The sequence below is a fragment of the Petaurus breviceps genome, unplaced genomic scaffold (genome assembly GCF_028583685.1).
Source record: "Petaurus breviceps papuanus isolate PSGF00001 unplaced genomic scaffold, PetGlider_PUasm1.0 90734, whole genome shotgun sequence".
In the NCBI taxonomy this organism is placed as follows: domain Eukaryota; kingdom Metazoa; phylum Chordata; class Mammalia; order Diprotodontia; family Petauridae; genus Petaurus; species Petaurus breviceps.
The window spans coordinates 13,024,218-13,041,616 of NW_027187327.1; the positions used below are offsets into that span (position 1 = coordinate 13,024,218).

Sequence of the window (17,399 nt, forward strand, 5' to 3'; positions counted from 1 at the left end):
GGGAAACATCAACTATTGTAATAATGGAAGAAGAGGCCTAAACAATGTTGCAGTCACCACAGTCTATTTTGGTTGAACTTCAGTCTGAAAATTGGGATAGAGAAAGATCAGAGAGAATGAGGGAAAACTCAGCCTTTGATAAATGATGTAGGGGATAGGATACTTGTACCAAGTTCATTGTTAGTGTGGGAGCCATGCTCCTTAAAAATGCTACTTGTATTATCATTAACAACATCTGACGTTATGCTCCTTTATGCTGGCATCCAAATAGAAGGAATTCAGAGCATCCTTGTTGGGTGCAGATTCAGTGTTGGTCTGCTTACACTGGGGAAACTCTAGGCTCACACTGTACACATAAAGTCTGAAATAAATCTATTGTTCTTGTTGTTGAGTCATTTCAGTTGTGTCAGACTGTTCATGACCCCATTTGGGGTTTTCTTGGCAAATATTACTGGAGTGATTTGCCATTTCTTTCACTAGCTCATTTTGCAAATGAGGAAATTGAGGCAAACAGGGTTAAGTGACTTGCCTAGGGTCACTCAGCTAGTAGGAGTCTGAGGGCAGATTTGAACTCAGGAAGATGAATCTTCCTGACTCCAGGCTCATTACTGTATCCACTGTGCCACCTATAAGGCCCCAAAATAGAACTAGGGTAAGACAATACTTCTGCTGGCTATTCCTTGAATCTGCCTGTGTTAGTTAGTAGAAGACAGAAGCCATTACATCTTGCCAGTATCTAGTTGTATCAGCTTACTCTGGGAAAATCCATGGTGCTTGTCCCCAGAGTTTAGAAAACATTAAAAGCTAATTAAGTCTTACTCACTAATTGATGTCAAATAATATGTGAGACACACTGGTGGGGGCTTGTGAGCTACAGTATTAGGAAGACATTCTCTCCACCCCCTCAACTCCTCTAAGGGATACCTTTAGTGCCTTGAAGGGAGATGTAGTAGTTGCCTCTGGGCACCTACTCTGCCAGTGTAAGTGTTGGGAAAGTAACTTCAGAGCAGGAATCTGAGATGACTTTAAACCAAATCTTCTTTGCTTAGACGTTCCTTTAAGTCCCTGCTCCATATTTCTCAAAGATCTTTAACAACAGAACAGTGTACTATGACTTTTAGTATAGGTCATCACATTTTAGGTTTCCAGACTGACGGGGGTTGGTTGGTGAGGGACTATGTGAAAGTAGTTATGATGACTTAGTCATCTAGAAATTGATAACTTTTCTAGCTCTATCCTTAAAAAAAATTCCAAGCCAGCTAACCAATCATGAACATATTCTTTTGTGTCAGTGAAAGGGAATCCTTTGAATGCAAGATTTCCATGTTGCTCATTTATGAGCATTTTTATGGCTGTTAGATATCCCATCCAATACTCAATTAGAGTATTGTGTCATTTATTGTGGTAAAAAGGAATGTTGGTACATGTTGAAATCAATGCTTAGTTCAGACCAGTCCTGAAGCACTGTTATCAATTTCATCTGCAGCAATATGGGAGACCCAGAAAAGGATTTGATGCTATTGTTGCTGGTCTGTATCACTGCTTTGAGGCTCACCTATAACACAGAATGGTTTTCTGGCAAAGCGCAATCTTCCCTGCCATCCTCTGTAGCGACAGCAGCAGCCAGCTGACCAGATACGGATGATGAACTCCAAACCAAAGACGACAATCATCACAAACTCCTATAAAGGACAAATAAAGAAATATATTTGTGGTAGGCATTTCAGAGGAAACTAGCAGGCTTTTGGTTAGCTCTGAATGTGAACAGTCATCACCCGAAACTCTCAGTTTTAACTGGACTTTGGAGATCATATCCAAATTTCTCAAGCTGAAGCCCAGAGAAGAGTAATGACTCCACCAAGGTCTCAAGGAAACTAAAGATAGTACTGAGATTCAAACCAGGGGCTATGACTTTTTCTATTACATCACAACAAGATTTTTCCTACTATATCATGCTAGTTTTATTTTTCTTTTCTGAATCAGACTGCAACAAAACAACAAAACTACAGTGAATCAAACTACATACATAGCAGCTGTTGCTCAGTAGATAGAGCACTGGGCCTAGAGTCAGGAAGACTTGAGTTCAAATCCAGCCTCAGACACTTTCTGGCTGTGGGACTTTGGGTAAGTCATTTAACCTCTGATTGCCTGGCAAAATGGATCCACTAGATTGACTGGAGAAGAAAATGGCAAACCACTCCAGTATCTCTGCTAAGAAAACCCCAAATGTGGTCATGAAAGATTAGATATGACTGAAATACTGAACAGCAACAACACACACATGCAACAAAATATTATTCCTCAAGTCTTTACTTTTTGGATTCTGATCTAATTGCAGATATATAAGATGAATAACTGTCATATCCTATCCAATCCATATGGAGGAGTAGTAGCTTTATCTTAGCTACCTAGTAATGTAGAATGTATGAATATAAAACCAGAAACCTAATTTCAAGTGTATATATTAGGTAGAAAATATTCTCATTTCAGTGCACGAGAAGGAGGGGGGGAAGAGAGAGAGAGAGAGAGAGAGAGAGAGAGAGAGAGAGAGAATCCTCAAGTTTGTGAGGCTGACTTGCTTAGTGGGGAAGCAAGTATTTACATATTAATTTTGTTCCTTCTTATAGTTTTAAATGAGGTAGTATGGTGCTGTGGATTGAGAGCTGTCTTAGGAGCCAGGACAATCCTGGGTTCAAGCCTTGCCTCTGTTACATACTGGCTGTATGACCTGAGGAAATAACTTAACCTCTCCTTGCTCTAGTCAACTCTCTATGACTCTGCGTTGCAGAGAAAGTGCCAATCTGCCCTGGTAGAGGAATTTCTCACCTGAAAGTTCCCTATATTAATGAAACCACAGTTCAATATCTTTCCTTAGAATTTAATTATGTTTCTATAAAACAGCAGACCATGGGAGTGTGGAATTCATTTGTAGTATATATCTCTTGCATGAGAGGATAAATCAAATCCCAAGAACTTGTTATCCTTCAGTAAGTTAGTTTGCTGTGTTATCTTGCCCCTCTTTGAGGCATGATAACATCATGGTTATGGATCCATGACTCTGAAGTCATTTGGGAAGAGTTGGCAGTTAACCCAGGGGAAAGGCAAACTCAAAATGGCTCATTAAGTGGCTTGTCATAGAATAAAAGACCAAAATTACATTTGGAAGGTAAAAGCTTTTCCCTGTCAAGAATAACATAATTAACTTGTTGCACTGATTAGCTAGGGAACAAATGCTATGTTGATCAAAACTGGTTCTTTGCTATTTTATAGTTCTCTTAAAACAAAACAAAAAATCAGAGCAACCCCAATTCTTTCCTCCCTATGTTGTAGTGACAGTAGAAGGAGTCAGAAAGACTGGCATTCAAAAGCCACCTCAGATCTTTACTATTTGTGTTACCCTGGGCAAACCACTTGACCTCTCTCAGTCTTGGTTTCCTCATCTGTAAAGTGGGGATAATCGCAGCACTGACCTCATAGAATTATTGTGATGATCAAATGAGATAATGTATGTAATATGTTTGGCTAACCTTTAAGCACTACAAAAATGCTGTTGCTGCTACCACTAACTACTTCAACAACTACTGCTACTATTATAATTACTCTAGCTGCTACTACTATTATTATAACTACTTCAAATACTACTACTATAACTACTTTACTGCTACTGCTACAACTATTATCATAATTACTTCAACTACTCCTATAATGACTTCAACTACTGCTACTGCTACTACTATTATTATAACTACTTCAAATACTACTACTATAACTACTTTACTGCTACTGCTACAACTATTATCATAACTACTTCAACTACTCCTATAATGACTTCAACTACTGCTACTGCTACTACTATTATTATAACTACTTCAACTTCTACTACTACTACAACTCTTTCAAACTATTGCTCCTACTATTATTATTACTTCAGCTATTACTATAACTACTTTGACTACTACCATTACTACTATTGTAACTACTTCAAAACTACTACCTGCTTCAACTCTTATTATTATAACTATTTTGACTACTATTGCTACTACTACTATTACAACTACTGCTACTACTATAACTGCTTCAACTCCTCCTGTTATAACTACTTCAACTACTAATATAACTACTACTACTATTATCATAACTATTTCAACTACTATTACTAACTACTTCAATTAATATTATTACTATTATTAAAACTACTTTACTACTACTGCTAATATAACTGCTTTGACTACTACTACCACTAATAATAATAATATAAATAGTGAGAATAAATACACAGAATTAGTGACATACTACTACCACTAATAATAATAATATAAATAGTGAGAATAAATACACAGAATTAGTGACAAGCCTGATGAAGGTAGGAAGGCAATGCCTTCTTGCTTGTGAAAAGGAAACATCTTGAGTTACTGATGAGAGAAGGTGGACATAGGTACCAGAAGTCAAACTGCTGGCGCATATATGAGATAAGAGAATGTTCAATTATATATGCAGTCACAGGGTCATAAAATCATAGGGTTAGAAAGCTGTTAAATGCTACCTCTTCTTTTAACAAATGAAGAAACTGAATCTAGGACAAGTGACTTGTCCAGGGCAACAAAATTAGTAAGGAGAAGTTTTGGGAAGAACCAAGTAAATGAAAGAATCTAAAATTAATATGATAGACTGGGCTTTGCTATTGATCTTACTAGTATCATGAGCCTCCAGGGGACAGAAAAACACAGAGGGTGTATTTTTCACACTTTGCCTATAGTCAAGGGGGAATACTTTGCATATTATAGAAAGTTACAATTTGTCCTCAGCTATAAGTTGGTAGTTTAGCCACTGAGAACCTGAGTGTAGTCCTTTGCATCGTTTTTGAATTTAATTTAATTTTGTATTTTATTTTATTTTTTGCTTTTTTTTTGAAGGCAATTGGGGTTAAGTAATTTGCCCAAGGTTACATGACTAGTATTTTTTTATGTGGGTGTTAAGTGTCTGAGGCCGGAATCGACCTTGGGTCCGCCTGACTTCAGGGCCAGCACTTTACTCACTGTACCACCTAGCTGCCCCTACATAGTTTTTTTAAGACCCAAAATTTGAGATTATGAATTTCACAGTAGAAATTTTATTACATGAAGACTAGAAAGTAATATTTCATATTACTTTTCTATTAACTATTATCTAACAGAAATAAGTGTTGTATAGAAGACAGAACAGTATTTAGAGTCAGAATACCTGGATTTGAATTCATTCTCTGCCAGTTACTTGCTGCATAACCTTGTATAAGACATTTAACCCTCTGTGTTACAGTTTCTTAATCTGCATAATGAGGGGACAGCGCTAGGATATATCAGGGTTTCTTAACCTTTTTTTGTGTGTGCCACACAATGCCCATTGGCATTCTAGCCAAGCCTATGGGTCCCTTTATGATAATAATGTTTTAAAGATAATTTAAGGAAATGCTAAATTGCAGTTAATGCTCAGTGAAAATGAAGATGTAGTAGTCAAAGTAGTTATAGTAGTAGTTGAAGTAGTTATAATAGTAGGAATAGTTGAAGTAGTTATCTTCATTTTTTTTCCATCCAAGTTCATAGACCACATGTAATATATCTAGGAACTTGGGTTAAGAATCTCTGAGGTAGGGGTGGCCAGGTAGCACAGCCAGTAAGAGCACCGGCCCCAGTGTTGAGATGACCTGGGGATCGAATCTGGGCTCTGATACTTAGCACCACACCCAGAAATAACTGGCCATGTAACCTTCAGCAAGTTACTTAACCCCAATTGCTTAAAAAAGAAAAAAAAAAGAATCTCTGAGGTAGGTAATCTCTAATATTCTTTCCAGGTCTAGATCCTGTAAAGGAAATAGATCACAGGCTGATAGAGACTCATCTTGTTCCTCCACAAATCACTAGCAATTAGATGTTCAATTTGTCAGTTTTGCTATTTATTTCCACTGATTTATTGAACCTACTAAACATGGTGGTCTCTATAAGTGTGAAGAGAATATGGGCCCAGTATACTGAGGTGTTCTGGCACACTCTAGGGCAAACTTTACCATTGGCTCCCCAGGGAAAGGAACAATGGTAAAGCCCAGAGATTTGCCTAGAGCACTGAGAATTTAAGTGACTTGCTTACAGTCCCCAAAACACTATATATCGGACTATTTGATGCTTCATCTCATTGTCAAGTATTATCATAAATATTTCTTTGGTAGTGAAGCCAATTTATTTATTATTAAGGTCAATAATATGATTAGTAATAATAACAGACAGATAGAGTATTTTATACTTTTCAAACTGTTATGTAAATGTATTATTGTTATTATCTTCCCCACTTTATAGATGGGGATATGAGGCACAGAGAGGCTGTTACTTACCTAAGGTCACACTGTGTTAAGAGCTGGGATTTGAACCCAAGTGTTCTGACTTCAGTTCAGAGCTCTTTCCATTACACCACAGCTAAAGTGTGTTCTGGAGTCCCTAAACTTGATTTAAACAATCTATACCAGGCTATGATAGTTCTGTTCATATTTGTTGAGTCTTACAGTCAGGGGTGTGATAGTTTTGGCTTTTGCCACTCTAACTATAGTCCTCTGGTTAAGTTGGTTAGTTTTCCTTGTCTTTGTTGTTGCTGTTGTTCAGTTATTTCAGTCCTGTCCAACTCTTCATTACACCTTTTGGGGTTTTGTTGGCAAAGATACTGGAGTGGTTTGCCATTTCCTTCTCAGGCTCATTTTACAGATGAAGAAACTGAGGCAAATAGGGTTAAATGACTTGCCCAGGGTCACACATCTAGTAAATGTCCAAGGCTGAATTGAATTCAGGTCATCCTTACTCTGGGGCAACTAGGTGATGAGGTGAATACAGCACCAGGACTGGAGTGAGGAAGACTCCTCCTCCTGAGTTCAAATCTGGAGGCAGAAAAAGGCCACGTGAAATAAGATTCAATACCTCCTTAGAAGAGAGTGTAATATAAAAAAAAATGATATGACTAGTTTTTGCTACTCACCTGCTATAGCTCTCAGAAGCTCCATGATTCACATTTCTATCAATACTGAAATCCTACCAACAATATACTTATCATCCGTAGTACTATGGACATCCTTTTTTGCAATTAAAATATTTAACATACATTATTCTATTTGATTCTTACAACTCTGTGAGGTAAGGAGCATTAGATGCATCATTACCCCCATTTTATAGATGAGAAAACAGAATTAGAAGTGAATGAATGGATGAAATTCACATGATTAGTAAGCAGCCTTGACAGAGGCCTTTTCATACTGACTCCAGGGCTCTGTGTGCTATACCCCATTAGACCTCTAAGTGCTCCCTCATTAATCCTTATAACATATCATAAGGAACATATTTCCTGTCCTTGGTTTAGAAGTAAGGAAAAAAGACACAGAAATTAATGCAACCAAGATTCAGTGAGAAAGATGTGAATAATATTCAAGTCTGCTGCTTCCTAGAACAATGATCCAGCCCTTAACCCTATCTTTTGGATATGAAAGATACAAAAGTTCTCATTTAACAAACTCTAGAAATAGCTTTTCATGTCTCTAGGGATTTCAAACTAGTCTTGGTGAGTTATATTATTCTTGTGTTTCCTAAAGTGGCATTAAGTCAAAATTGATTGATTTTTGCAAGATGCTTCAATGCCAAATAGCCCATGTTCTAGTTGTTTTCTCATTAACAGCACTGTTCATTAAAACACTAAGTGACCTTTGTCTAATTTGCGAGATAGCTGCTGTGACCATTTAGCTTTTCCTGGTTTTATTCTATCAAGTTGATTTTTTTTGTGAAAATGAAATGTTGACATTATAAACCCTGTGACATTTGCACCAATTCTTGAAGAGCTGTGGCTAATTAGTCACACTAAATTGGAACTTATAGTTCTATTCAAAATATCAGCACAATCAATTTCCAGCTTTTTTTCATTCCTTTTTTTTCCCTTTTCTGTACTTAAAGTAACCTAGGGTAGTCAGGTCAGGATCTCTTCTTATAGAATCCCTATGGGGAAAAGATTTGTGACGTAAACAGAGACGTAAATCTTCAAGAAAGATATCAGTCAGAGGGGTTGTGGGCATAATTATGGGAAAAGTGGAGAATTCTGGAAGCATAAAAATAAATGGTGATAAAATCTACACATGACTATTTCCTAAAATCAGAATATAAAGATCAATGTACAAAAAAAATCACTGAGTTTTAGAAGTGACATGCTGAGGAGTAGAAATATCTGAAACAAAGGATGGACTAAATGAATGAAAAACATGCTTATTAAGCACTTACTATGTGCCAAGCACTTTGATAAGTAGTAGGGATAATATAAAAGCAAAAGCAACTTCCTACCCTCAAGGACCTTATATTCTAAATGGGAGAGTGGTGTCCAGGGAGAGATATTTTTAGTGCAGAAAGTTCCAGGGATTGGGGTGGCTAGGTGGTGCAGTGAATAGAGCACCAGCCCTGGAGTCAGGAGGACCTGAGTTCAAATCCGGCCCCAGACACGTGACACACTTACTAGCCGTGTGACTTTGGGCAAGTCACTTAACCACAATTGTCCTCCAAAAAAAAAAAAAGAAAGTTCCAGGGATGGTAAGGGTAGCATAGGAGACTAGACTGACACACTCTTTCCAGGTACAATGACAGATTTATTTGATTTTGGCTCCAGAACTAGAGAGAGGTAGTAGTGGTTTTGGTGGTGGTAGTGGTGGGGTAGAATTGTCCAGATTTACAACAGACATCAGACATCACTTGTCTAGTGTTATATATTTTCAAAAAGTCTTCCAACCTTTTTTTTTTTTTTTTGCATTTTGAACTTTCTTTGATGTGAAAAGCCCTAGCCAAATGGCTTATTTTTGGTGTATATTTTAAAATTTTACACTTAAATGCACAACGAGAAAAAACATTGCCATGTATACAGCAGACCATAAGAAGATTCAATATAAAATAATATATTTCCATTTCAAGATATATAATATATATGTATATGTATTATATATTGTTTTCAAAGCTGTCCAGCTTTTCTTTGCTTCCTTATTAGTTTTCTTTTGTTCTCTGCTGTGTACTTTTTACTTTTTTCCCCCTCCCCCCAAATGGCTTTTTAAAAGCTTCATTAAACATGTGTGAACAGCACCACATCTCACCATTGGTAGAATAGGGACATTTCAGCAATGTTGGAGGCATTAACTCTTGCAGTCCATTAATTAGACTCCTAGTGAACAGGAAGAGTCAACTGATAATAGAGGGAACTAATGATCTTTCATAAAAAGGCTAATTTGACTTCTTTTCCCAGTAGCATCCCAGGACCATTCCACAGAGTCATACTATCCCATAATTTCAGAGTAAGAACTAAGTAACGCCAGATAAGTGATGTCTGTTGTCAATCTGGTGAATTCTACCCCACCACTCTCACCACCAAAATCACTACTCAACACATATTTAGTTCAACTCACTTAAAAAAAATATCTCTACTATAACTAGATTGCTGTTGTGATGGTCATTGTGATATGTGGTCAGATGAGGACCATAACTACCTTCTAAGACAGCCCGTTTGACTTTTAGCCAGTTTTAATTATCTTAAAGCTCCCACACCCCATATATTGGTGCTTGTAAATGGTCTTTTTGCAATTTCCACTGACATTTCTTTGTTTTCCTCTCTGGGGCTACAAAGAACAAGTTGAATCACTCTTCCACAAGAAAGACTTTAAGATTCTTGGGGAAAGGCTGCCAACTCCCCTGTGTACTCTCTTTGACCCACTTAATGCTCATTTCTAATACTGAACTTCAGAATTGGGCTAGTGGAGACAGTGGATCAAGGCAAATGGTCACCATTCAATTTTCTTTCTCCTCCTATGAGGAGACATGTAAAAGAGAAGATTAATGTTCCCCCAGGATGGCTCTATCTCCTACATGCAGTTTTCAGAGAGCTAGACCCATTGATAAGTTTATAGTCTTTCTCTGCCTTTTTTTGTTATGGTCTTATTGACCAAATTGTCTCCGTCTTTATAGAAGATTTCTTTTTTTTCTTCCTTTTTTGCCTTTTGGAGGGCAATTGGGGTTAAGTAACTTGCCCAAGGTTACATGGCTAGTTTTTTTGTGTGTGTGTGTGTGTCTGAGGCCAGAACCAAACTCTGGTCCTCCTGACTCTGGGGCTGGTGTTTTACTCAGTGCGCCACCTAGCCGCCCCCTTATAGAAGATTTCTAATGGTACTGTATTCAATTCAAAGACAAGGATGGTTCCCTCTTGACCAGGAGGTGCCTGGTCTTTTAGCAAAACAGTCATAGTCATGGTGCTAATGATCATCTTCACCTCTTAAAAAACATCAGTCAGTTAATAAACATTTAAGTGCCTACTATGTGTAAGGGGGAATGTTCAAAGGAGTATAGCTGTTGGGAAATCAAGAAATAGCTGGCTTGGACATCCTCCTTAAGTGGAGATTCTGGGTTGAGCTCTCAGCCATACAATCAGGAGGCAAGGATTATTTATGCCCTTTATTATTATTATTTTCTTCACAGTTATTTCCCAGTATTATCCACCCCACCCCCCTCATGACACTGGGTTCTCCATTGTAACAAAGTCAAAATAATCAAGTAAAACTTAGACAAAGCAACCTAGAATTGACAGCATAGGCAATATTCAACCATCTCACTACTGAGTAGGGTTTCATCATCTGTAGTGACTTATTCTCACTTCTCCTTTTGCTAATATAAATTTGTTTGGACATCTGCATATTTGCTGCTTCCTGGTACCACTCAAGCTTTCTATGTAGAATGTTCAGCTAATGATATCACATTGCCTTTATTCTTAGTTTCCTGTAGAGGGAGTGTTCTCCAAATACAATTATAAACCTGAAAATCACATTATGGACATAAAACACCATGCAACTCATCAACTTTTAATAGATCTGGAATCAGCAATTAACTCACTTGCCCCTGTTAACTTCTGGTTGGATATATCAGTATTTTAAGGCTCTACGATTCTATTGGTGGAACCTCGAAGCCGCAAGCCATCTATATCATAGAAGTCTTGGAGAATTGCCCCAGCCTCTGAGGAGATTAAGTAATTGGTTCACAATCACAGAGCTAATAAATACCCAAAACAAGAATTGAACCTGAATTCTGTAAAATTTTACTTATTTACATGGAGCATAAATCTAAGTTTAAAAAAATCAGTAAAAAATTTGTCTAGTCTATGATTTTTTTTCTTATCCCATCTGTTTAGCTTTGTTGACACTAATTGGAATAAGAATAAGCCTAGCATCTTATTGGTAAAAAGAAAGAGTCTCTGCCCTCAGTAGGCACATGCCAGATACAACAGCACAACAATAAAATTAACATTTATATAGTGTTTTAGGGTCTGCAAAGATCTTAAATATGTTATCTCATTAGATCCTCCAAAATGCTATGAAGTAGATGCTGTTATTACATCCATTTTCCAGGTGAGATAACTGAGGCTGAGAGAGGTAAAGTGATTTGTCCAGGGTCACACAGTTAGTAAGTGCCTGTGGCAGAATTTAAGCTCTTGGCTCCTGAGGTTCTAGCAAGCAAATATCTGTAAACATACGGCCCTGAGTTTACTTGACCATCTTATCTTCTCCATATTAATAGCATGTTCTTGACTCTAAATATTATTTCATTTGGCCTTCCCCAAGGCTTCTGTCTGCCTACACTCAAACTCATGCTGTCTGCTTATTTTAATATCCATTTTAGATGTCACAAATTATGAGTGGGAGATGGTTAGGTATTCTTCATCACTCTGGCCCCAACCCCCCTCCAGTCCCTCCCTCCCCCCAGCAGATCCCAAGTGTACTTTAACTATGTAACTAAAGTATATGACGTAGAGGAGGTTCTGGGTTAGAACATAACCGTGGCATGTTCCTCACCCTCAACCCTCACCCCTTTCCCTATGTTCTTCATTCTTGGACAATTTTACAACTTTGGTCAGATGTTACTGAGCTTTGCTGCAATTCAGTAACCTTAAAAAAAAACCCCACTCAATGAGTGAAAAACACCGGTTCTTCGGAAAATACAAAGAAAAAGAAAACATATTTCATATCCTTGTAGTCTGGAGGTAGAATTGGAGATGATACAAATATTAAAGCTTCAATATGAATGAAAGGTAGGTGCTTGTAATAGGCAGGGACATTTTTTTCAGGTGTAAAGGACCTATTATCATTTGATTAGCTCTTGGTCCCATGTACCTATCTCTGTTTCTGCAAGTGATGACAAAGTGGCAGAAAGGGTGCTGTTATTTTAGAAGGATCTTCCTCATTCCAGGCAACTGACTATTGCTTGAAAGTCTACTATCAAACTTTCACCCCTCTCCCCAGAATGTTTATCCTTCTTACAAGTCCCATACTCAGAAGGTAGAAAGTGATCTTATGACCTACTATTATTCACTAATGTTTATTCATCAAAAATTAATTTGATATGAATGAAGAATTTAAGAACAGGTTAGAGGGGGATGGGAGGGAGAGAGGGAGAAGAAGGGACAGCAGCAGCATGAGAGTTCTGGGCACCTGTAGGGGGATAAGAAGGAGAAGAGGGTCCTATGAAAGTTTCAGAAGAGGAGACAGATGGGGAGTACAGGGTTGCCATTGATGGATTTGACTTATGAAGTAGTACTGCGTGGGCCAGCACTATACCTTGCCCTCTGAAATTCTAAGTTGTCACTGGTGATTTAATGACTAGGAATTTACTCTAACTTTTTTTCATCTCTTTAGTTGTTTGCAAATGTCTCAAGAAAACCAGACTGCCCTCTCCCCATCCTCCCTCCCCATGCCCACCACATAATGGTCAGTTTGAAAATTCTGCATTTTAGCTTTGCCTTTGTGTGAAGGAAATTTCAAGCAATACTGTTTTTCTGTCTCTCCTTTCCATAGGGCCACATTTATCAATCTGGTGATAGATGGCTCTAGTTAGACAGTAGGGGAACATGTGTGATTTTCTTTCTTCCTTAACTGACAATTCAGCAGAAGTTTTCTAAAGTTGCCACCCCATACCAACTGGGAAGAGAAAATTAGGGTCATTGAGTTCTTTTCCTAAGACCTTGTTATAAAGTATGTCTTTGTATCGGGAAGCTGTAACTGAATCACGAACTCAAACCTGGACTCATGCTAATGGTAATTTCTCTCTAGTGTTTTAAGCATTACAAAACATTTTGCTACTACTTTATCATTTGATCTCATAACTCTGACAGGTTGATGGCTATTATTATGCCTATTACTTAGGGGGCAAATTCGACTGAGAGAAATGACATGAGTTTTCTAGAGTCAAAGAGTCAGTAAAGGTCTGAAGGAGGATTCAAACCCATCTTCCTTCTACAAATATTAATTAACTTTAAATTTGTCATCCCTGTTTAGTGGTCAAAAAACCAACATGGATCACAGACTTAGAGCTGGAAGGTACCTCAGAGGACATCAAGGCCAATTCTCTGATTTCACAGATGTGGAAACTGAGGTGTAGAGAGGTAAATCACTTACCCAAGGTCACACAGGTGGCAGGAATGGAACTTGAATCCCAGTCTTTTGACTTGTAATCTAGCTATACTACCTCTATTATAACTGAAAGAATTGGATTGTATCAGTATTGAGCTTTTTTGCCAGAAACAGAATCACATCAATTCAGCAAATATTTATTAAGTGCCTGTTCTGGGCAGCTAGGTGGTGCAGCTGATAGAACACTGGGCCTGGAATCAGGAAAGCTCATGTTCATGAGTTCAAATCCAGCCCCAGACACTAGTTGTGAGACTCTGGGCAATTTATGTAACCCTATTTGCCTCAGATTCCTCATCTGTAAAATAATCTGGAGAAGGAAATGGCAAACCACTCCAGTATTTTTTGTTGAGAAAACCCCAAATGGGGTCATAAGGAATCAGATGTAACTGAAATGACTGAACAACAAATAAAAAAATCTCTTCTGTGTCAGGCACTGCTCTGGGGATACAAAAAGAGATAAAAAACAGTGCCTACTCTTAAGGAGCATGTAATCTAATGGAATCCAAGGGGAAAAAAAGAAGTTTCAGCTAAAAGCATGGCTCATGGATTTTATGTGAAGAAGCAAATAAAGGAGTTGGTAGAATATAAATTCACCATGTATTCAAAAGCAAACAGAAACATATATATTTTTGAAGCATAATTTCATTGGACACTTGGTCTTCTCATGTGGAAGTTAAAAAGAATACAAACAAAAAATCTATCAAGATAACTTCAGCCCACATCTGTGGCTAAGCAAGAGGAGGTACAGAAATTTCATAAAGAGCCTATTAAGAGCCCCAAAATTAATCCAATATATAAATTCATACTCAGTGACTTCAAAACAAAGATGGGTTTATGGGAGGGTTAGGGTTAGGTTTATGACTGCGAGGTGGCACAGTGGATAGAGTGCTGAGCTTGCAGTCAGAAAGACTAATCTTTCTGAATTAAAATGTAGTCTAAGACACTTAACTAGCTGTGTGACCCTGGGCAAGTCACTTAACCCTGTTTGCCTGAGTTCCCTTAATTATAAAATGAGCTGGAGAAGGAAATGGCAAACCACTCCAGCATTTTTGCCAAGAAAATCCCAAAAGAGGATCACAAAGAGTCGGGCATGACTGAAATGACTAAACAACAAAAGATAACAAAGTGTTAGGATGAGGGTGATGAAAAATGTAATGGAAAATATAGCTCTGGATTAAAATAAAAAAGCCATTAGCTTGTAAAATACACAGAAATCTCTCTCCCATCTGACACTGTGCTAAGAATTTTACAAGTATTATCTCATTTGATCCTCAAAACCACCCCGGGAGGTAGGTGCTATTATTATCCCTGTTTTATAGACGAAGAAACTGAAGTAAACAGAGGTTAAGTGACTTTCTCAGGGTCACACAGCTAGTAAGTTTCTGAAGCTGAATTTGAATGCCTTCCTGTCTCCATGAATGAACTGGTATTCTCCTTTATCAATACTATTCAATAAACATTTTGTAACATTTTACTTATTTACATGGGGCATAAATGTAAGTTAAAAAAATCAGTAAAAAATTTGCCCAGTCTATGATTTTTTTACCTATCCCATCTGTTCAGCTTTGTTGACACTAATTGAAATAAGATTAAGCCTCACATCTTATAGTAAGATGTCTTTTATGCCAGAATGTACCTTTTTTGATTAATCTAAGCAATAGGACATTTATGGTAATTAACCAATTTCACTTTTATGATTTCTAATACTGAATGAGATGCTACTTTTTATTGTGGGAGCATTGAACATTTTCTCTCTTCTTCACACAGAATACAAGATGCAGTTTCTTCTTTTGCATCTTCCTCTACTTTTTCTGGCTCTTGGGTGTCACCATTAATGTTTCCTGAGGTAAGAGAATGTTTGTCACCTTTGATATCATACAGCTTTTGTTACTAGAGAAGAAGGAAAGGGACAAGAGGGAGAGAGTGTGGGTCCCTTCTGTTTTCTAGCACATTTTACTTGGGTTCTGCCAGATGTTTTGGCATCTGGAATTTCAGAGATATAATAGAGGCAATGGAAATCACTGCCATTGACAGAATATACTTTGTAGGGTTGTTGTGAAGGAAGGACTTTGCAAGCCTTGAACTGTTCTACAAATATGAAGGGAGAAGATAAACACTTAAGTCCCTACTATGTGCCACTGTGCTAAGAACTTTACAGATATTATATCTTTTGATCCTTACCATAACCCTGGGAGGTAGGTGCTATTATTATTCCCATTTTACAGCTAAGGAAGCTGAATCAGAGGTTAAATGACTTGACCAGGGTCGCAGAGTTAGTAAGTAAATATTGATTTAGAAAACCAAACATTAACATTATCTATTTTAATCACATTTTTCTTTGTTTTCCAAGCATTTCTCGATGAACATTTTAACCTGGTTTGGGTTGTTGGATTAAATTACCTTCACGGTCCCTTTGAGCTCTAGGTGTATGAGTCAAGGAGCAGTGACATTTAGGGGAGTGGCTTTCAGAGTTTCATTACTTCATTAGGTAGTAAAACCAGGGACAGTTGGAGCTGGTGTTCTCCAAAACCAAGATTTTTTGTTTTTGTTATTATTATTATTATTAAACTCAAAATAGTACAGGTAGCTAGATGGTACAGTGGATTGAACACCAGGCCTGGAGTTAGGAGGACCTGAGTTCAAATTCTGCCTCACTGACTGAGTGACCCTGGGCAAGTCACTTAACCCTGGTTGCCTCAGTTTCCTCATTTGTAAAATGAGCTGGAGAAGGAAATGGCAAAGACTATAGTATCTTTGCCAAGAAAACCCTAAAAGAGGTCATGAAGAGTCGGATACAATGACTGAACAAGTGTAGGCTATTCTGTAAACTTCCATAGTACTTTACAAATGCCCATAGGTTTGTTTAGGTTATCTGACTAAAATTCAGATTTGCATCATTGTGTAATGAAAGGAGAACTGGTTCTAAAGTCTGAGGCTCTGAGTTCATATTATTTCTCTGCCATTTATTACCTTGGGAAAAATCACTTAACCTGCTTGGGCTTCAGTTTCCTCAATTTAAAATTAGACAGGTAGCACTGCATAGACTCTCAGATTCCTTTCAGTTCTTGATCTATGGTACCAAACACATGGTTTTCTGAATACTCTAGAAAGAAAAATAACACTACAATTTGCCTTATATTTTGGTTTTTGTTTGCTTGCTTATTGCTCAAAGGTTTTTTTTTATATAGGTACCAAAACGAAATATTCATAGTTAATAATTCTTGAGGGACTTCATGATTTATATACTAACCCAGCAACCTTAAGCTCATAATGTATATTTGTTTTATGTTTGATTATACTCATTTGTTTATACTACTATTATTGTGTTCTTTATTTCTCTTCATCAAGGCTTCATCAAAGGATCATGGGAGAATAGAACTACAGTTGGGAGGGACTTCAGAAAAGCTCTATACACATACTTCACACACACAGAAACACACATGCATATTGATGTAAGTTTAAGCAGTGGGAAGACCATATATATGTGTGTATATATCTCTCTCTACCTACCTACTTACCTACTTACCTATCTATCTATCTATCTATCTATCTATCTAATCTATCTAACCATGAAAATTTGGAGTAGACTATACTAATAGAACACATAACAATACGTCTGTCAGTGCACAATCAGTTCAGAGAACAACTGATGATAAGAAAAGAGAGCAACAATAACAGCCACAATTTAGTAGGTACAAGCGATTAATCTAGCCTGCACTGCTCATATTACAGATGAAGAAACTCAGGCCCAAGGGGTTAAGTGACTTGCCCAAGGTATCACAATATTAAGTGGCAGAGTTGGGAAGGAAAACTAGGTCCTACATGATTCCTTACCTTCTCTTCTAGCTGTCTTATTTTCTTCCTTCCTTCCTTCCTTCCTTCCTTCCTTCCTTCCTTCCTTCCTTCCTTCCTTCCT

General features: G+C 37.5%; 1 protein-coding gene across 1 annotated transcript in view; it reads right to left on the minus strand.

Moving 5' to 3' along the window:
* Positions 1-17,399, minus strand: part of KCNQ5 (potassium voltage-gated channel subfamily Q member 5) — a 702,120-nt gene that overhangs the window by 169,293 nt on the left and 515,428 nt on the right. The window contains exon 3 of the mRNA XM_069067031.1: positions 1,556-1,682. Coding sequence (XP_068923132.1) covers positions 1,556-1,682 — 127 coding nt within the window. The remainder of the gene's footprint in view (positions 1-1,555; positions 1,683-17,399) is intronic.